Source organism: Podarcis pityusensis, assembly GCF_964106645.2.
Source record: "Podarcis pityusensis genome assembly, chromosome: 2".
Taxonomy (NCBI): Eukaryota; Metazoa; Chordata; class Lepidosauria; order Squamata; family Lacertidae; genus Podarcis; species Podarcis pityusensis.
In genome coordinates, this window is record NC_138029.1 from 12,702,449 (window position 1) to 12,723,603 (window position 21,155).

General features: G+C 49.3%; 1 protein-coding gene across 6 annotated transcripts in view; it reads left to right on the forward strand.

Moving 5' to 3' along the window:
• LOC308471022 (glycoprotein-N-acetylgalactosamine 3-beta-galactosyltransferase 1-A-like) overlaps positions 1-21,155 on the forward strand; it is a 43,399-nt gene that overhangs the window by 14,580 nt on the left and 7,664 nt on the right. Inside the window, exons 2-3 of one of the 6 annotated variants that reach the window (XM_080994884.1) lie at positions 1,305-1,403; positions 19,992-20,255. In XM_080994884.1, coding sequence (XP_080851010.1) covers positions 20,051-20,255 — 205 coding nt within the window. In that variant the 5' untranslated portion in view covers positions 1,305-1,403; positions 19,992-20,050. Of the gene's footprint in view, positions 1-1,304; positions 1,404-12,837; positions 13,047-15,965; positions 16,128-18,156; positions 18,526-19,991; positions 20,256-21,155 lie in introns of those variants that run through there. The other 5 variants (XM_080994885.1, XM_080994883.1, XM_080994887.1 and 2 more) reach the window with 5 other exon arrangements.

Consider the following 21,155-nt stretch of genomic DNA (forward strand, 5'->3'; position numbering starts at 1 on the left):
ACACTCTACTTGTACCCGACATGGGACCTCACAAGGTGAGTCACCCTGCTCATGGTCTGGGAAAGTTTACACTATATTGTTTGGCTTGGGTTGCTACCATTTTCTTATATATTGAAGGAGGGGTTTCTCTTCAAAACAGGGATCACTGGGCTCCAGGGCTGTTTGCTATATCTGTTTCACATCTCCCAAGTTTATCTCCCTTGCGTCGGAGATAATGAAAATATATTAATAATAGTACAGTGGGTTACAGACGCTTCAGGTTACAGACTCCACTAACCCAGAAATAGTACCTCGGGTTAAGAACTTTGCTTCAGGACGAGAAAAGAAATTGTGCTCTGGCAGCGTGGCAGCAGCAGGAGGCCCCATTAGCTAAAGTGGTGCTTCAGGTTAAGAACAGTTTCTGGTTAAGAACGGACCTCCAGAACGAATTAAGTTCTTAACCCGAGGTACCACTGTAATATGGTACTTATTTTAATCATTCAGTTGTGGCATGGCATAATCGTGACAGCTGTTCTCTCCACAGAACCTTGAGATACCTGCATATGACCTCTGTGAATTACATCTAGCCCATGTAGGTCAAAATTGTGAAGTACAGTTTTACTGATCAAGTAACTTGAGTGTGCAATTCTGGCCTGGGTCTTCTTTTCTGCTGTTTTGAATAAGCACGCTACAAGCTGAGCTAACAGTAAATTAAGCCGTATTGTAGTCTAATGTTAAATTAAGCCTGCACAAACTAACCTCTCCAACCATGCCACACCTCTGAGTTGGCTCTCTAGGAGCTGGGTCAAACCTGTTTCTCTTAAAAGGACCACATGGTAGATATTTAATTGATAATACATACATTACAGCCTGTATATGTTGGGTTTAATAGATAGTGGAACATCCACAGCTTTCCATTCCAGTAGGGATAAGCAGAGGCAGAGCCTGTGCAAACCCTCCAATATTCCGTTGAACAAAATCGGGATGCACATAGTTTGGTGTCGCACTCTTGCGGAAACCAGTTGCATAATCAGGGCACCACTGCAAGCAACAGCGCCGGCTGCAAGTTCATCCTCACTGCTGAGCTCAGTAGAGAGGGGGAAAGGGATATTCCGGAATCCAATCAGAAGGTGGGATGGCTTCTGTAATTCTGGAATGTCTCGGGAAAATCAGGACAGTTGTGTGCTCTGTCGCTGGAGTTGGGAGGTCTGCTCATGCTGTGCTCTTTGTGATGAGCCCAGTTGCATAGGAAGCATCACCCGATCTGGCCTAGCATAGCCGTGCAACTTATGCTGCCAATTAAGATTTGTTTAACTCACTAACAGGAAGGATTCGAAACCGGCGGGACCAGAAATTCACGGAAGACTGGAGTAAATTTACAGACTACTTGAAAAGTATTTGTGAAGATCAGACAACGTTTGTAGGTTTGCAAGAAGTTTTGTGAGGAGTATTATTGGAAGTATTGCACAAATGGAGAAGGGGAAGGATGATTTGTTAAGAGATGTAAAGGCAATATAAAGTTAAGAAATGCATAAGAAGTGGTTAAAACGGTGGATCATCAGAGGTGCTGATTGAAGTCTAAAAAGATTGTATAAGTGATAAGTTTTGTGGTACATTTTATAATTATGTTAAATTCAATAAAAATATATAAAGGGGGGGGGAGATTTGTTTAACTCAGTGATTTGGGTGGGTGTGGCTGTTTCTTCTTTTAAGAAGAAGCAGGAAATGGTTCTGAAACCAGTAAAGTATGACCCATGGCCTCTTTTCTTTCCCCATCAATTTTTCATATCCTATTTCCTGGATCTATAAATTATTAAATGACACACCTGTCCCAGGTGTGGCTTGGTGCCACAGACTCCCCTGGATCTGGGTGTAAAATAATTTAATATCCGAGAGCTACCAGTGCTGTTAATCTTTTCCTTGTGAGCTGCCAGCTTCCTGAACGATGCTTGTGGGCCGCATAGTTTCTGGATTCAGTAAAAGCTCACAGCACCAACCTCACTATATCTGGCACATATGTACTCTTCCCAGAAAGTAGATCAAATAGTATCAGGAATTTAAGTGTGTTTGTTGGAGTTGCCACTAGAGCTGGCCGGCATTTAAATTGAAGTTCAGCTGCGATACCAGTTTCAAACTTTTTGAGCTGGCAGTATATTGCACCTCCTCTCCCTGCCTGTCCTTCACTGTTGGCAGTATGATTCTGAATGCCAGTTGATGGAAACCGTAGGACTCCCATGCTAATCTCTGTATCGTTCCAATTTTTTTTTTTAGTATATGTGCTGCCGAAGTGAATATATAGTTCAAATATATGTTGGAAGTGGAAGGAAAAGGAGGGGACATTTTATCACATGTGGTGGGATTGTAAGGTAATTTTAAAAAATTGGGAAATGATATACAACGAATTGAAGAAAATGTTCCATTTAACATTTGTTAAAAAACCCGAGGCATTTTTGTTGGGGATTGTAGGGAAAGACCTGCCAAAAAAGTTGAAAAACATCTTCATGTATGCGACAACGGCCACAAGAGTTCTGGTAGCACAAGGATGGAAGACTGAAGAAACCCCAAATAAAGAATCATGGCAAGAAAAATTGATGGACTATGCAGAACTGGCAAAACTGACATACAAGCTACGGGACAAGGATAACTGTGACTTTAAGGATGAATGGGAACCCTTTACAAAGTATCTGAAGACACAACAAAGCGAACTGGACTCCTTGGCAGGTTTTGAATAAACATTCACAAACTTTTTATTGATAATAACCAGCTAAATAGTTTGAGGATCTATAGAAATTTGTAACATGCAGAAAACAGCATTCTTAGAGAAACCAAAGACTGGAACTGAGGGAAGTCGGGGGGAGGGGTTTGTGTGGGAGGGGGGAGGGAGGAAAAATGGGGGGGGACAAGGATGATATGTTTTTGGATAATGTGTCTTGTTATAATTTTGAATAAAATAATAATAATAATAAAAAGAAACCATAGGACTCCCAAAAGAGGGCATGTCTGGGAATTCCTTGATGTATGGCAACACTATGCTTGAGGGCTTCCCACAGGAATATTGTTGGCCCCTGTGAGAACAGGATGCTGCAGTAGATGGACCACTGGCCTGAAACAGCAGGCTCCTCTTATGTGTGGAGTAAATAAGTGAATAAGGCTCAAGGCTCATGTGTATTTTTGGCTGTTCCCATGGCAACAAAAACATTATCTTTCTCTTCTCTCCTCTCCCCTCCCATGCTCTTTCTAGCTCATGTTGCCCTAACTCCTTTTTTTAAACTCTTCGTCAATACCGAGAAGTTTTCACGAATACATAGCAACATATAATGTCGCTTAGCAAACAAAAAAGATATACGGTGGTACCTCAGTTTTCGAATGTAATTCGTTCCGGAAGACTGTTCGAGTTCCGAAACGTTCGTAAACCGAAAACTCAAAACGGAAATCTCAATACGGAAAACTCAATACAGAAGTCGCGTTTCTGGTTGAACTTCCAAGGCGCGTTCGAAAACCGAAGCAATTACTTCTGGGTTTACGGCGTTCAAGTTCCAAAACGTCCTGCGGGTGAGGGGAGCACCCTGTTGCAACAGTTCAATAAAGATCAAGCTTACTAGCTGCTTTCCTTCTCAATATTCTCTGGTTGGCCTCTGTTATTCTCTCCTACCAATAGGGAACCTATGTAAGGACTCTATATGGGCTCTTGAATACCCCATAAGGGAAAACGGCAATTTTTGTTTACAACAATAGATACAGAGCAACCTAGAAAATATTTGTGTTTTGGCTTTACCCTGAAGAAAATTATTTGCTTTGGTAAGTTCATCCATTACAAATCAGTCCCATATCTTTCAATGCTAGCTCAAAATAATGAGATGTAAAGATGCTTTCCCTGTGCTTAAAGCTACTTCTGTTCTAACTCTTGAGTAACTGTTTAGTTTTACAAGTCCTAAGATGTCCCCGTTTCCCCGTTTGTTGAGGTGGGGGAAGGAGATGAAAATTCTTGTGTTATTTGCTCTCTGTACCTGAACTAGCTGAAAAGCTAGTTTTTCTTGCCACACTTAGCAAATATATTGATGTCATACTTGTTCCATAAAATATCTGCTTCCTTTTTCTGCGTCATTGCTCTCCAGGATACAGTTCCTCATTCTATAGGCCTGAAAGCCTGGAAGCAGAGATTCTGAATTCAGGCATCTCAGAGCAAATGTTGCCACAGACTCCGCCAACTAAGCAGGCTCATTTGTTTTCCCTTTTGCACCCTGGTTCAGTATGGAGCAGCAGTGTCCTGATTTTCCAGGGACAGAAGCCATCCAGGTTACTGATTTGATCCCAGAATGTCCTGGTTTTCATTTTTCCTCCCTTCTATATCTCTGAGAACAATCAAAAGTGGTGGAGAGATCAGAAACATGCACACACATTCTTTTTGGAAACAGAAGCCTTTGCTCTGTGTGGGGTTGTGTGTGTGTGTGGTGCAAAAATGAAGTCCTGATTATACTGAAAATAAGGTAAAGGTAAAGGGACCCCTGACCATTAGGTCCAGTCGCGGACAACTCTGGGGTTGCGGCGCTCATCTCACTCTATAGGCGAAGGGAGCCGGCGTACAGCTTCCGGGTCATGTGGCCAGCATGACTAAGCCGCTTCTGGCGAACCAGAGCAGCGCACGGAAACGCCGTTTACCTTCCCACCAGAGCGGTGCCTATTTATCTACTTGCACTTTGACGTGCTTTCGAACTGCTAGGTTGGCAGCAGCAGGGACCGAGCAATGGGAGCTCACTCCGTTGTGGGGATTCGAACCGCCAGCCTTCTGATCGGCAAGCCCTAGGCTCTGTGGTTTAACCCACAGCACCACCTGCATCCCTCATACTGAAAATAAAGTGCACCAAATAAAGGAAAGGTGAAGCTGGCATACGAAGCCCTTCCTATACGTAATTTTGAAGGAAAATGTCACCAATCCATTTAAAATTATTTAATTGCAATGCTTCAGCAGCCAGCCATTTATTTTTTTTAGGGAACACATGGTGTGTTTATTCCTTTATTGTAAATTGAGCCTTACACCGCAAGCCCTTATATGTCTACTCAGAAGTAAATCCCACTATATTCAATGGAGCTTACTCCCAGATAACTGGGTAAAGACTGTACAGTGGTAACTCGGGTTACAGATGCTTCAGGTTACAGACTCTGCTAACCCAGAAACAGTACCTCGGCTTAAGAACTTTGCTTCAGGATGAGAACAGAAATCACGCGGTGGCGGCGCAGCGGCAGCGGGAGGCCCCATTAGCTAAAGTGGTACCTCAGATTAAGAACAGTTTCAGGTTAAGAACAGACCTCCAGAACAAATTAAGTTCTTAACCCGAGGTACCACTGTACAGCCTTACACTGCAATCCTAAGCATTTTTACTCAAAACTAAGACCCACTGAGTTTACTCTTTGGTATGTTCCTGGTCATTCTCACAGTTTCCGTTATTATTAGTATTACTATATCCTGCCTTTTCCCCCTGACAGGGACTCAAGGCAACTTACAGCTAAAATTTTATTTCATCCCATTTATCTGTTGAAGGTGTTGTACGCGATCCCTTCCCTCGCATGTGTGAGGGAGATCAAGCATGGGAGAAGCTTCTGGTTGTAGAACAGAATGTCCCTGTTTTCATCTGAGAAATGTTGGAGGTACGCAGTAGTTGTTAGGAGAGTGTTGGATTAGGACCAGGGTTCAAATTTCCACTCAGCTGTGAAACTCACTGAGTGAACTTGCGAGAGTCACTTATCTGTCAGCCTGTTTGCTGTCTCCCAGTGACTGCACAGACATCATGAGTGGGATTCAAGTAAGTTGTTACATGAGCACACTGAGGTTCACTGGTGCAATGGGACTTCTCCCCTGCACACCTCTGTGCCCCCTAAATCTGCTCTGGGGAGACTGAGGGAAACCACAGAACAGGTTTAGGAGGCCGGGGGGGGGCATGCTGGGGGAGGATATGGGGCAAGTCCCATTGCGCAAGCCGACCTCACACATGTGTCCCGCTTAGTGCCATGTTGAATTCCAACTCATACATTTAAAGCACATGACTTCTCCCAATGAATTATGGGAACTGTAGTTGGTTTAGGGCAGGCACTCCCAACCTGCGGCCCTTCAGATGTTTTGGCCTACAACAGGGGTAGGCAACCTAAGGCCCATGGGCCATAAGCGGCTCATGGGGGTTGTTTAACTAGCCCACGAGCCAACCCCGAACCGAGCCGCACACTCGGCAAGTCCCCATGCGCTGCGCTAAACCAGCACAGGGACTCGCTTCCACAGTGTCAGAAATCGCGTCTGCACATGCTCAGGCACCAGAAATCGCATCTGTGCAGATGCCAGAAATCGCATGCGTGCGATCCAGCCCACAAAGGGATCTCCGCTGGAGTGAACTGGCCCAAGCAAGGTAAACCTTTCCGACCCCTGGCCTACAACTCCCATGATCCCTAGCTGACAGGACCAGTGGTCAGGGATGATGGGAATTGTAGTCCAAAACATCTGGAGGGCTGAAGGCTGGGGATGTCTGGTTTAGGGTGCTGGGAATGGTAGATCTGCGAGTGGCAAACTAGGATTCTTTTGGGAAAGTCATGTGCTTTCAATGTGTGGTATGGATCGCAGCCACCGTGTACTGTATACAGTGTTGTTGAGAGGATAAAATGGTGGTGATGCGTGACCTTGATCTCTTTGGAGAAATGGCAGGATGTAAATGCAAGAACGAAACATGCCCCCCCCCCCCCGTTCACTGTGGATTGAGCCTGATACTGAAGTTAAGAAAAGGCCGACGTGCTTGCAGGATTCTCATCCGCGTCCAGGGGAAAGCGCTCTGCACATGATCGGAAGAGCGCTCTCTGCTATTATTATTATTATTATTATTCTACAGGGCTGAGCCATTGTGTTGAACTAAGCTACAGAAGCTGCAGATGACACAACACTGATGGCAGAAAGTGAGGAGGAATTAAAGAACCTTTTAAAGACGGTGAAAGAGAAGAGTGCAAAATATGGTTTGAAGCTCAACATCAAAAAAACAAAGATCATGGCCACTGGGCCCATCACCTCCTGGCAAATAGAAGGGGAAGAAATGGAGGCAGTGAGAGATTTTATTTTCTTGGGCTCCATGATCACTGCAGATGGTGACAGCAGTCACGAAACTAAAAGACGCCTGCTTCTTGGGAGAAAGGCGATGGCAAACCTAGACAGCATCTGAAAAAAGCAGAGACATCACCTTGCCAACAAAGGTCCGTATAGTTAAAGCCATGGTTTTCCCAGTAATTATGTATGGAAGTGAGAGCTGGACCATAAAGAAGGCTGATCGCTGAAGAATTGATGCTTTTGGATTATGGTGCTGGAGGAGACGCCTGAGAGTCCCATGGACTGCAAGAAGATCAAGCCTATCCATTCTGAAGGAAATCAGCCCTGAGTGCTCACTGGAAGGACAGATCCTGAAACTGAGGCTCCAATACTTTGGCCACCTCATGAGAAGAGAAGACTCCCTGGAAAAGACCCTGATGTTGGGAAAGATGGAGGGCACAAGGAGAAGGGGACGACAGAGGATGAGATGGTTGGACTGTGTTCTCGAAGCTACCAGCATGAGTTTGACCAAACTGCGGGAGGCAGTGGAAGACAGGAGTGCCTGGCGTGCTCTGGTCCATGGGGTCACGAAGAGTCGGACACGACTAACAACAACAACAAAGCTACAGAAGCACAGGCGCAAAAATCGAGGGTGAAATATACTCAGAGTCGCAAAGTGATTTCATGCTCTTTATTCAGCTCATAGTGGTGAGGAGGAATGAATAAATGTCCCCTCACAGTATCTGCTTTATATACATTATTTACACAATGGGCTGCACATGATTGGCTAATTCTGGAATTCTACTGTAAGCCAATCAGGTTGTGGATTCACTTCTATCTGGAGCAGGATTGGGTGGTTCCTGCCAACCAATCATACTGCTGCATTGTTCTAGGACCAATCAGACTGCTGCATTCTGAATCCTATTGTTCTAGGACCAATCAGACTGCTGCCTTTTGGATCCTATTGTTCTAGGACCAATCAGACTGCTACAGTTTGGATCCTATTCAACTCAGTACATAACACCCCTCCCCTCTAAGTTCCAGTCCTGCCCGGGAGGTCGCATTCATAGTCCTCAAGGTATGCCGGCGGCCTACGTGTGCGTTGTGGCCTGGGGTGTTCCCTGGTCCGGGCTCCGGGTTCTGGCTCGTGTTCCAAGGATGCTGGCTGTGATGCGGCTGTTTGGTCTGGTGCAACCGGCTCGCTCAGTCGTGGTTCTGGTTCCGGTGTCCTTTCGGCCTCACGGGTCCTCTCTGTATTTACTGATTCTGCCTCTCCTGCTGGCCCCTCCTGCTCTATGGGCCTCACTGCCCCGCTGTTCCCTTGGGACTCCTCTGACCTGTCCTCCTCCTGGTTTTCTCCCGGGAATCGTCGCCGTATCTGGTCGCAGTGGCGGCGCCAGCATTGCCCCCCATCCGTTAGCACCTCGTACGACACGGGGCCAGTGACCCTGGTGATTGTGGCGGGTACCCATGCTGGGCCTGCCCCAAAATTCTTTGCGTACACTGGGTCCTGGGCCTCGAAGGTCCGGGGGTTCCTGCCTTCCCCCACCACTACCTCATCCTGAGCTCTATCGGGGTGAAGGCGGTCCAATCTGATTGCAAGGCGCCGACCCATTAGTAGTTCAGCGGGGCTCCGGCCAGTCGTTGAGCTGGGGGTGCTGTGCTGTGCTAGAAGGAATGTGGCAAGGCGGTACTCCCAGTCCCCTTGCGTCATGCGGCGAAGGGTGTCCTTGGTGGTCCGCACCATGCGTTCTGCTTGGCCATTGGTGGCAGGGTGGAACGGCGCCGAACGGATGTGGCGGATGGCGTTCTGCGCTGTGAAGGTTTGGAATTCTCCTGACGTAAATGCAGTCCCGTTGTCTGAGACGAGAGTGTCAGGGAGCCCGTGGGTTGCAAACAGCCTGCGTAGTACCCGGATGGCTGCGGACGTGGAAGTGGACGGTACCAGTGCGACTTCCAGCCATTTGGTGTAGGAGTCCACCACTATGAAGAATGTTTTCCCCTGAAAGGGGCCAGCGAAATCCACATGCAGGCGTGACCATGGTGCTCGGGCGGACTCCCAGGACTGGACTGGGGCCCTTGGGGGATCTGGGCGGGATTCTTGGCAGGCCTGGCAGTGTTTGACCCAGGCCTCTATCTCTCCATCGATCCCCGGCCACCACACATAACTCCTGGCAAGGGCCTTCATTCTTACTACCCCTGGATGTGTCTCGTGTAGGGCTGTGAGGACCCTTTTGCAGAGGGGCTGGGGAACAACGACTCTGCTTCCCCATAACAGGCACCCCTTGTGGGCCGACAGTTCATGTTTGCGGGTTGTGTAGCCGGCAAATTCTGGCCCGGGGCTGCTGCTGGGCCATCCCCTCCACACCCAGTCCAGGACCCGGGAGATGACCCTATCTTTCTTGGAATGGTGTGCAACTTCTTGTGCCTGAATGGGGCGGTCGGGAAGCAGCTCCAGGCTCATAACCTCTTGTGCAGGTGCTGGGTCAGGGCCTGTTTCCGGTAGTGGTAGCCTGCTGAGGGCGTCCGCATGGCCCATCGCCTTCCCAGGTCGGTGAATCAGTGCATACTGGTAGCTGGCAAGGAAAATTGACCACCTGAGGACGCGAGGAGACAGCACTTGGGGGGTCTGCTTTTCGGGGGCAAACAAGCCAAGCAACGGCTTGTGGTCAGTCACCACGGTGAAGGGCCGCCCGTACAAGAAATCATGGAATTTTTTTACTCCCTTTACGATTGCCAGACCCTCCTTGTCGATTTGCGAGTAGTTCCGCTCGGTTGTGTTGAGTGTCTGGGAAAAGTACGCCACCGGTACCTCTCTTCCATCCGGGAGTTGGTGCCCCAGGACAGCTCCAATGCCATAGGGTGAGGCGTCGCATGCTAGCACCACCGGCAGCCTCTCGTCGAAGTGTGCCAAGACCGAGTTTGAGACAAGCAAGTCCTTGACTGCCTGGAATGCGGCCTCCTGGCGCTGGCCCCACACCCAAGGGGCCCGCTTGTCCAGGAGTCTGTGTAGGGGCTCCGCTACCGCCGCCTTGTGGGGAAGGAAGGAATGGTAAAAGTTCAATAGTCCCAAGAAGGCCTGAAGTTCAGTCTTGCTCTTGGGCGCTGGGGCATCACAAATGGCCCGTACCTTGTCCCCAGTCGGGTGGACCCCTTCTGCGTCCACCATAAATCCCAGAAAGTCCACCTGAGGCACTCCTAGTAGACATTTTTCCCGCTTCACCTTGAGACCCGCCGTCTGGAAACGGTGCAGAACGGTGCGGAGGCGGTCCTCAAACTCCTCTGGTGTGGGGCCGGCAATCAACACATCATCGAAGAAGGGGGTGACGCCAGGAATCCCTTTAAGGAGAGAGTCCATTATATTCTGGAATATGCCTGGTGCCACGCTGACACCGAATTGCAGCCGCTTTACCCTGAACGCTCCTCTGTGCGTCACAATCGTCTGTGCCTCTGCTGTGGCCTCATCTACTGGCAGCTGTTGATATGCTTGGGCCAAGTCCAGCTTGCCAAAAATTTTCGACCCAGCCAGGGTGGCAAGGACATGGCTGACCACTGGCACTGGGTATGCGTGGGCCGTGAGGGCCTTGTTTATGGTACATTTGTAGTCTGCGCAGATGCGGACCGAACCATTAGGCTTGACGGGTGTGACGATTGGGGTTTCCCAGGGAGCATTAGGCACCGGCTCCAGCACTCCTTGCTCTACGAGTCGGTCCAATTCCTCGTCTATACGGGGTTTCAAGGCGAACGGGACCCGGCGGGCCTTGAGCCTGACCGGTCGTACTGCGGGGTCAAGCTGTAGCGCAATGGGGGGGCCCGTATACTGTCCCAATTTCCCATCGAAAACCCCTGGAAATTCCTTGCATATGGCGTCCACGTCCACTTGTAAGCTAGTGTGGTTCACCCCGGTGACAGCTAGCCCCAGTGGTCCAAACCATGCCAATCCCAGTAAGCTAATGTAGGGGCCCTTGACCACAAGCAAGTCCAGTTGCCGCGTCCGCCCTCGGTATTGCACCCTGAAGGTCCCCACCCCCATTGTGGGGACCTTACGTTTCTGGAAGTCCCGGAGGGTGAATGGGGCCGGCCTGAGTTTGGGACCCCCAGTGGGACACAGTTTCCTTAAGGTCCTTGCCGAGATTATGGATAGAGTTGAACCCGTGTCAAGCTCCATGCGGCATGGGGCCCCCTCTATCTGTACCTCTACATAAATTTTCTCTACGTTGGGGTGGGGCAACTGGTATACCTGGAAGTCCGTGAGCTCCGTCGAGTTGCCTTGGTGCGTTGGGCCCCGGGACCTGGGGCTCTTGGATTGGTCATCTGATGCCTGGTGTCGGGTGGGCCGAGCCCGACACACCCGGGCGATGTGTCCCGATTTTCTGCACTTGCCTGCACTCTGCGTTGCGGAAACGGCAGGTCCTCCTCTCGTGACTCTCCCCGCAGCTTGCGCAGTTCCCGCAGTTCCCTCCTTCTCGTCGAGGCAGCTGTGGTCTGTGCGCTGCTTGAGTGCGCTGCTGTACTCGGTGCACCTCCTCCCTGTCGGATCCTGAGTCGTCGGTGAGGTCTTCATGGTGGACCCTCGGTTGGGATGGCAGGCTCGGCCGTGCCTCTTGGGTCGACCTCTCGGCAGCTTCTGTTGCCAGGGCCTCCTCCAGAGCGACCTGGAACGTTAGGTCCTTCTTAGCGTAGAGGCGTCGTTGCAGCTTCTCATCCTTCAGGCCACCGACGAGGCGGTCACGAAGCATGTTCTCCAGCTCTGAGAAGTTGCAGAACCGGGCGGCTTGGCGGAGAGAGGTCACAAACCCAGTTATGGTTTCCCCAGGGGCTTGCCGCTTTGCGTAGAAGGCATTTCGACGAGCCACCACTGAGGGCTGTGGCGAAAAGTGCCCCTTCAGCTGTTCCATTATTGTTTTGTATGGAACAGTAGCGACGTCTTCAGGCGCAAGGAGAGCCCGGGCGATTTCAAACGTCTCCTCTCCGCAGACGCTGAAGAATATCGCCCTCTTCTTGGCGTCTTCTTCGTCGGTGACCCCTTTGGCTTCTAGGAGGAAGGTGAAACGGGAGGCGTACGCTTCCCAGTCTCCAGATGCTGGGTTGAATGGCGAGAAGCTGCTGTTGGCTGCCATTCTGAGTTCCTTGTGCCCCGGAGCTGAAGCCTGGATACACGGTGCGAGGCAGCGGTGCGGCAGTTGGCGGTGCTGCGGTGCTGTGTGTGGCAGTCAGCTCAGCGGGATCCCATCCTCGTCGCCAGTGAAATATACTCAGAGTCGCAAAGTGATTTCATGCTCTTTATTCAGCTCATAGTGGTGAGGAGGAATGAATAAATGTCCCCTCACAGTATCTGCTTTATATACATTATTTACACAATGGGCTGCACATGATTGGCTAATTCTGGAATTCTACTGTAAGCCAATCAGGTTGTGGATTCACTTCTATCTGGAGCAGGATTGGGTGGTTCCTGCCAACCAATCATACTGCTGCATTGTTCTAGGACCAATCAGACTGCTGCATTCTGAATCCTATTGTTCTAGGACCAATCAGACTGCTGCCTTTTGGATCCTATTGTTCTAGGACCAATCAGACTGCTACAGTTTGGATCCTATTCAACTCAGTACATAACAGAGGGCAAGGGGCCTTGCGTCCATCCTGGCTTGCAATCCCCAAACCTGGCCCCCCACCCCCACCCCGGACCACCCCCCAGGCAGCGCGTCATCTCCAGACAAGCGGGCAAAGCAGCCGTAGCCACGCCCCCTCCCCTCCCCTCCCCTCCCCTCCCCGGGCTCGGCCGCTTTAGCGTCTGCATGCTTTCTTGGGAGGAGCAAGCGCGCCAATCGGGTGAGGAGTTGCGACCTGTCAGCCAATGGGCGAACCCGGAGGCCGGCTCGGGTAGCCCAGGGCAGAAGCGCCGTGGCTCCTCAATGACCGCGCAGAGGCATCGTGAAGAAAGAGCGTAGCCGGAGTTGTCGGCTGATTTCCACCCTCTCCTAATCGGTGCATCTGGGGGGTGCAAAAAAAGGTAACGCCGAGCAATTTCCTGCATGCTCCAGGGTTTCCCACGCCGCCCATCTCAGCATCCTAATTCATCCCCCGCCCCCCTTAACCTTGTAGCTCCCAATCGGAGATGCTCAGAGGTGCAGCAAACCCTCTTGCAGCACCCTATTCCTCTTCGTGCCTCCGCCTTTTGTATTTCCAGTCCCCATAGCCTTCCCAATCGGCTCCCATCACTCCCCTCTTATCTCCTGTAATCCCTCTGGAGGAGCCTAGCTCAGCGTCGGGGAGCGCCGACTGCCAGGCATGCAGATGGTCTCAGGTTAGACCCCCGGCTTCGCCAGGGCAGGGAATGACGCCCCCCTCTCCTAAAGCAAAAAATACCCCGGAGAGGCGCTGCGGGTCAGAGTGGTGAGCTGGGTGGATCAAGGGTGCAAGGCTTGTGTGTCTGTTGTAAGGCTGCAACCTATACGCACTTACATGGAAGTAAGTCCCATTGATCTCAAGGGTGCAGACTTCTGAGCAGGCATGCCATCAGCTGCACTGTAACTCTCCCTCCCCCTTTTCCATTCTCATTGTTGCTTAGGTGGGGGAGAAAGAAGCTCCACTTCTCTATCTCCCTCCCTCCCAGATACCTGCTTTTGGGGGGGCCGTGAGAATCAAAATTAGTTCTGTCTTTGCAACCCTTGTTCCTTCTTCACAGTTCCTTCTGGTCCTAGCAACAGGGACGGTGGGCAGAAAACAATATGTTAGTCCCTTTAATTCTAGAGAGCTGTTTTTTCCCCCTAGATCCCTGGATTACTAAGAGATCCCTTTTGATCACAGCTACTTGCCACACCTGTGGTGTGTAGCACAAGCTCCCTGAGTGAGCCTATCCACTGCCAATAGCGGCTTATTCCTTGCACTGGCCCTGTAAAACTATAAAATGGGGTTGAATGTGCTGCTTTGGGGCAACTGATCCTGGGCTCTGCGATATGCAAGGACAGGGTGGGTCTGGTTCCACTGACCCCTGGCAGCTGTTGAGGAGCAACCTTTGCTATGTGCTCATTGGCTTTCCACGGTGAATGCAAGGAACTTGGCTTAGTTATTTACCTTTCAACCCATAAAAGAACTTCTCTAAGTCATGCATAAGAAGTTAAATGGAAACTATTTTAACATTATAACGGTGATGCAATGAAAGCATAAAGCAATGTTGAATGCACAATGCAGCAAGTACTTTTACACATTGGAAGAGCCAAAGGCAACCTTGAGTTGGCCTTCCTAGTCCCAGTGTCGATGTGCTAGAATGCTGAATTGGGCACCCGGATGGGTTTAACATTGGTTGTATACCAGTTTGCCACACACAACGTACACAGCAGTCTACTGTGGAGCTGCTGTCCCAGGGCCTGCTTGCCTTCAGTGGTTGAGCCTCTGGTTTGCAAGCAGAAGGTCTCAGATTCAATCTCTGGCATTTCCAGGTAGGACTAGGAGTGTCTTCCACCTGAAATCCCAGGAGCACAGCAGTGGTGAAGGGTTAAAGCCCAACAAGCTCTATTTGATTTCAAAATGTTATCCATGCAATTGCCGAGTGCGTAAATGGAGCCAGGCATGGTCACTCCAATGCTGGGAGACTTGTTGAAGCCAGTCTTTGTAGACTGGCCACTAACATGACCTGTGTCCTGTTGCCGGCAGGTTGACATGGGCTAGGTGAATGGTGATAAACTCGAAAGCCAATTCATGTTGGGCATTGAATCTGTCCTGACAACTGACTGAACTGCTACCTCTTTTGGTTTTATGTATTGTGATTTGAAAGTGGTTTCAAGCATGTGTGTGTGTTTGTGTATAGACCTCAGCTGGGTAAAGGTAAAGGGACCCCTGACCATTAGGTCTAGTCGTGGCCGACTCTGGGGTTGCGGCGCTCATCTCGCTTTATTGGCCGAGGGAGCCGGCGTGCAGCTTCCGGGTCATGTGGCCAGCATGACTAAGCCGCTTCTGGCCAACCAGAGCAGCGCACGGAAACGCCATTTACCTTCCAGCCGGAGCGGTACCTATTTATCTACTTGCACTTTGACATGCTTTCGAACTGCTAGGTTGGCAGGAGCTCACCCCATTGCGGGGATTCGAACCACCGACCTTCTGATCGGCAAGTCCTAGGCTCTGTGGTTTAACCCACAGCGCCACCCGCATCCCCTCAGCTGGGTTATCCTTTGTCAAATACCATGGAAATGGGAGTGGGCCGGTTAAGCAAAACTATTCTAGTCCATTCCTGGCCTGAGGTACTCATGGACCCACATGAAGAGCTGGGCAGGACTTTGGGAGGCACCCACAAGTTCACCTTCCAAGAGTTGAGGTATCTTGCTGAGGTTTGTAGGTATGAATTTTAGGCACCCACATGGGGCATGTTAGGTTGAAGGTCCTTGGGCTAGGCTGGGAAGCCTGTGGCTCTTCAGATGTTGTGGGCCTCCAAGTCCCATCAGTCTCATCCAACATGCTTATTGGTTAGAGACAAAGGCAATTGTAGTCCAGCAATATCTAGAAAGGGGCAGGAGTGAGGTCCTGCTTGAGGTTTTCCATAGGCATCTGGGTGGCCACAGTAAAAACAGAATGCTGGACAAGATGACCCAGCAGGGCTCTTCTTAGGTTCTTAAATAAAGTATGTTTAGGATTGCAGCCTTCATCTGGACTGACGGTCCTTCAGCCATGAACATGGAATCCAATTTTTACTCTGTTCTTAAGCGTGGATGCATTGAAAGAATGGAGAAAGAGAAAACGATCTGTCCTTTTATCTGTCCCTGATGGCTGTTCTATAAGGTGGTAGAGATATGAAAGAGTGATTAGTCTGCATAAAGTGTCCTTTTAGCATGCAGAAGAGGGGGCTCCTCTCCATCCTCTGTCGCTTGGGCCTGGCTTTCCGTTGGGCTGAGAGATGTCCCTTCTGTTGCTATGGAAACCTCTCCCAGTGATGTGTTTTGGCAAACCACTGGCTCTCCGTAGAATTTCAGTAGCTGGGGGCTGGGGAGAAGCAGTTTGGGGGTGTGGATAAAACCTAGATTGTTACTAAACATTCACACTCTCCTCCCTACCCCCAACAAGAGGATGTTTGGGTCTGATCAGATGTTTCTCCCTTTCGGTTAGTGATGGTTTTGAGGAGAATCTATCTCATGTGTAAGACAAGGGTAAAATGTGTGTGTGTGTGTGTGTGTGTGTGAGAGAGAGAGAGAGAGAGAGAGAGAAAGGTGTCAGATTATCTCCCCATTTCACTGCCATATAACTGATTGTGCTCCCACTAAATACATTACTGGGCTTTCAGCCAAAAACACTGTACTGACCATGGGGGAAAATGGCCACTTGGCTTGATTCTTGCATTGTCCACCTAGCAACCAACCTATAGGTCACCTTGGACAGCAGGGGAGAATAAATTCAGGCCACATCTGCACCAGACATTTAAAGCACTATTAGGGCTAAAAGGTAAAGGACCCCTGGACGGTTAAATCCAGTCAAAAGCAACTATGGGGTTGTAACGCTCATCTCGCTTTTAAGGCCGAGGGAGCCGGTGTTTGTCCACAGACAGCTTTCCGGGTCATGTGGCCAGCATGACTAAACCGCTTCTGGCGCAATGGAGCACTGTGACGGAAACCAGAGCGCACAGAAACGCCATTTACCTTCCCGCTGCAGTGGTACCTATTTATCTACTTGCACTGGCGTGCTTTCGAACTGCTGGGTTGGCAGAAGGCTGGGACAGAGCAATGGGAACTCACCCCGTCACACTGTTATACCACTTGAACAATCATGGCTTCCCCCAAAGCATTCTGGGAAGTGTAGTTCATTAAGGGTGCGGAGTGTCATGAGAAGGCCCTCATTCCCCAGAGTTCCCTGGGAAGAGGGGTTAAGCCACTTTGAGAATTGTAGCTCCAAGAAGCGGACTGGGGTCTTCTAACAAATCTTGGCAGCCTTAACAAACTACCATTCCAGGATTCTTTGGAGGAAGCCATAAAGCAATATAACAGTGCTTTAAATGTCTGGTGGGGAAGAGGCTTCAGGTTCCAGACAGATGAGCTTTGGTCATGAAGACCTGTGGCCCTGTCTGCAGACAGAGACAAATCATTTCATGAGGTGTTCTCCCCCCATAATAATAATATTAATAATAATTATAAATAATAAATAAAATCCCTTGCTCGTATTGGCTCAGTTTCCTTCTAACTAGGGCACATTTCCTATTTGATGCCATTGTAACGATTGTAAGGTGATTTGTTATTATTATTATTATTTATTAAATTTGTATACCGCCCTATGCCTGCAGGTCTTGGGACGGTTCACAAGATAAAAATCGCAATATAAAAACATAAAATAAGTGATAAAAATGATTTTTAAAAAATTGTTCGTGTTATACTGGAACAATACTGCCCTGGAAACTGTTGGGTTTGAGGCCGATATGTCAGGGCATGGCCACAGCCAGGATTTATTTTTGGGCCGAGCAGGCTTTATGTGGGGGGAGCAGAACCAAGCTATCTGCAACACAATTAGTCAGTTAAGTATTTTTATTTATTTACTTGATTGGGGGGGGTGGCAGCTGGCACCCTGCCCTCCCAGCTACGCTCATGTGCCAGGGTATAAAATAAATTTGGGAGTCTGACCCATATTTTGACCCAGGGAAGCACGAAGGGAACATTTTCCTTCTGGTGTGCTTGACTTCTGCCCAGCGCTTGTAACAAATCCCCCACCCCTTTCATTTTTTCATGTCCCCCCTCCTGCATTCCATTTTTTAATGAGATCAGGAGGAGTAAAAGAAGAATCTGTCACATTTTGTCTATTGAGGCTGCTTTCCTAAATTGTTCTTCTCGGCCACCCCTTGCAAGCCTGCTACAAGGGGGGTTAATTGGGTTGTTGTTTTTAATTTTGATTATATATTTTGTGGTTTTACATTGTGAACTGCCCTGAGACCTCCGGGCATAGGGCGGTATATAAATTCAAATAATAATAATAATAATACTCCCTCAACTATACGTGGCACATAACAAACTAGGACAGCTGTGGTGGCTGATGGGAGTTGTAGTCCAAAAATCTGGGCCCAGCTGTGGTGGCTGATGGGAATTGTAGTCCAAAATATCTGGGCCCAGCTGTGGTGGCTGATTGTAGTCCAAATTGTAGTCCAATTGTAGTCCAAAATATCTGGAGGGCCCCAGTTTGGCAAAACCCTCCCTGGAATCTAGCCTCCAGCCCTAATATTTATCCCCCAGCGTACAAGAGTTTTCCATGGTGCCATCTGCCTTTTCCTGCCTCGAGGGCCGCCGCTTCTGCCAACTCTTTGGGCAATTAGTTCGTTAAGTCCTCTGGGGCCAAGGGATTAATTAGCAGTCACTTTGAACTGATTAATAATAGATGGAGCTGGGTTTGTAACCGCTGCCAGCAGCCAGCTACTAAGCAATTCATTAAAACAGCAACCCTTGGTGCAGTGCATCCTGCAGGCCTCCTGGAGTGGAGCGTGGAGCGTGGCTAAGCAAGTCAAAATAAAAGGGGAAAAGAACGAGGTGCATGTCGCATAGTGGTTACGTTAGAGTGTTGCACAAGGACCCGGGAGACCAGGGTTCGAATCCCCACACAACCGTGAAGCTCTCTGGATGACCTTGGACATGTCACTGCCTCTCAGCCTGATCTACCTCACAGGCTTGTTGTGGGGATTAAATGAGGAGGGGGTAGAGAGAGAAGCACGTCTGCCACTTTGAGCTCCTTGGAGAACACAGGTGGCTATCAATGCAGGAAATTAAAATAAATCAATAGACGTGCTCTCTTAGGAACATAAAGGTAAAGGGGCCTCTGACCATTAGGTCCAGTCACAGACGACTGGGGTTGCGGCGCTCATCTCACTTTATTGGCCGAGGGAGCCGGCGTACAGCTTCCGGGTCATGTGGCCAGCAAGACTAAGCTGCTTCTGGCGAACCAGAGCAGCACACGGAAACGCCGTTTACCTTCCTGCCAGAGTGGTACCTATTTATCTACTTGCACTTTGATGTGCTTTCAAACTGCTAGGTTGACAGGAGCTGGGACCGAGCAACGGGAGCACACCCCGTCGCAGGGATTTGAACCGCCGACCTTCTGATTGGCAAGCCGTAGGCTCAGTGGTTTAACCCACAGCAGCCAAAGCAGTAGTCTAGCTCAGTACTGTTTACACTGACGGGCAGCGGCCAGGATGCCAGGTTGGCGGCTGGGGAAAGCAAAATGTCACTTAGAGAAGGATCTGAAATATTTTCCTTAAAGCCTGAATCAGTTAAATTCTGGATTGCTTTATGTGATGTTTTAATGTGCTGTAAACCACAGAGCCTAGGACTTGCCGATCAGAAGGTCGGCGGTTCGAATCCCCTCAACAGGGTGAGCTCCCGTTGTTCGGTCCCTGCTCCTGTCAACCTAGCAGCTCGCTCGGCCAATAAAGCGAGATGAGTGCCACAACCCCTGAGTTGGCCACGACTGGATCTAATGGTCAGGGGTCCCTTTACCTTTACCTTAAACTGCTTTGAGGTTTTTTTTTTAAAATATATAAAACAGTATAGGTATTATTATTATTATTATTTATTATTTTATTCCTGGAGGGGGTGGAACAGAGCTAGACAGCCCATTGTGGTGACTGCAGCCCAGGTTTAAGGTGCCATCGCTGCCAGCGCTCTCTCTAGAATTTTTAGATTACAGTCTCTCCCTGCCATACCTGAAGATACCAGGGATTGAACCTGAGACCCTCTGCACACTGGTTCTACAGCATTGCTAAAGCTAAGCTGATGTGGACCTGACCTTTCCCTTAGATAGGGAGGCCTCTGAGAGCACCAGGTAACAGCAAAATCCAATAAATAAATAGTTTCCAGCCAATGTGGTTTCTATGAGGATCTGAGCCGCTAGACCAGACTTTATCTATTAACTCCTTGGCTGTCACTGGGAGCAGAGTGGCCATATCTATAGGCAAGGTCCCTCACTCTTATTCTTCTGTCTTCCCTTCCCTCCGCTACAGGCCACATGAAGCACTCTGCTCTTCCCGCCCTCCACCCCTGACACCGGCCACAGGTGGCCATGGGGTTCCTAGGCTCCAAGAGCTCCTTGTTGGCGTTCCACCTGGGCCTCATCGCTGGCTTTGTCAGCACCTTCTACCTCATGGGCAACCTGACGTGGGAAGGGCCCCCACGCCTTGGCTCCCAGCTGCCGCGTGGCTACAAGGACCCGGAGTGGATTGTTGATAGATCAGCTCTCTTTAGCGTGGCACACCCGCACCAGGAAGGTAAGGGCTGGAGGGGTTGTTGTTTAGTCGTTTAGTCGTGTCTGACTCTTCGTGACCCCCTGGACCAGAGCACGCCAGGCACTCCTGTCTTCCACTGCCTCCCGCAGTTTGGTCAAACTCATGCTGGTAGCTTCGAGAACACCGTCCAACCATCTCGTCCTCTGTTGTCCCCTTCTCCTTGCGCCCTCCATCTTTCCCAACATCAGGGTCTTTTCCAGGGAGTCTTCTCTTCTCATGAGGTGGCCAAAGTATTGGAGCCTCAGCTTCAGGATCTGTCCTTCCAGTGAGGACTCAGGGCTGATTTCCTTAAGAATGGCTTCAGGATTGTTCTCCTGTACTATTTTCAGGCACGTGGTTTATATACTTATATTTATATACTTATGTATGTGTTTGCCTTGTACATTTATGAACACACACACACACACACACACACACACACACACGTGTGTATATGGCCTTAGAATTCCTATAACAAAAGGGTGGGAGGAATCTCTGTTGGACTACCACTCCATTGGTCTCCAGTCACTGGCCACGTTGAATGGGGTTGATGGGAGCTGGGAATGCAACAATGTCAGGAAGGATGCAGGTTCCTTAGCGGTGCAACAGAGAAATCTAAATAGGGGCCTTTAGGTAGGAGCAGTGCTTTTTTTCTAAACAAAAATGTTTAGGGGTCCTCTCATTTTGACTCAAGAAAATCACCATTTTATAGTTCAAATTGGGAAAAATAAACACAGTAAATGGACAAAAGTACAAAGATTCACAAAACATTTAAGGGTATGTGTACCCCTGCATACCCCCAGAAAAAAGCACTGGCTGGAAGTATGTCTTCCACTCTGTTTGGGGTTACCTTTGAAGGTGACTCAGAAACTACAACTAATTCAGAATGCGGCTGCATGGGAG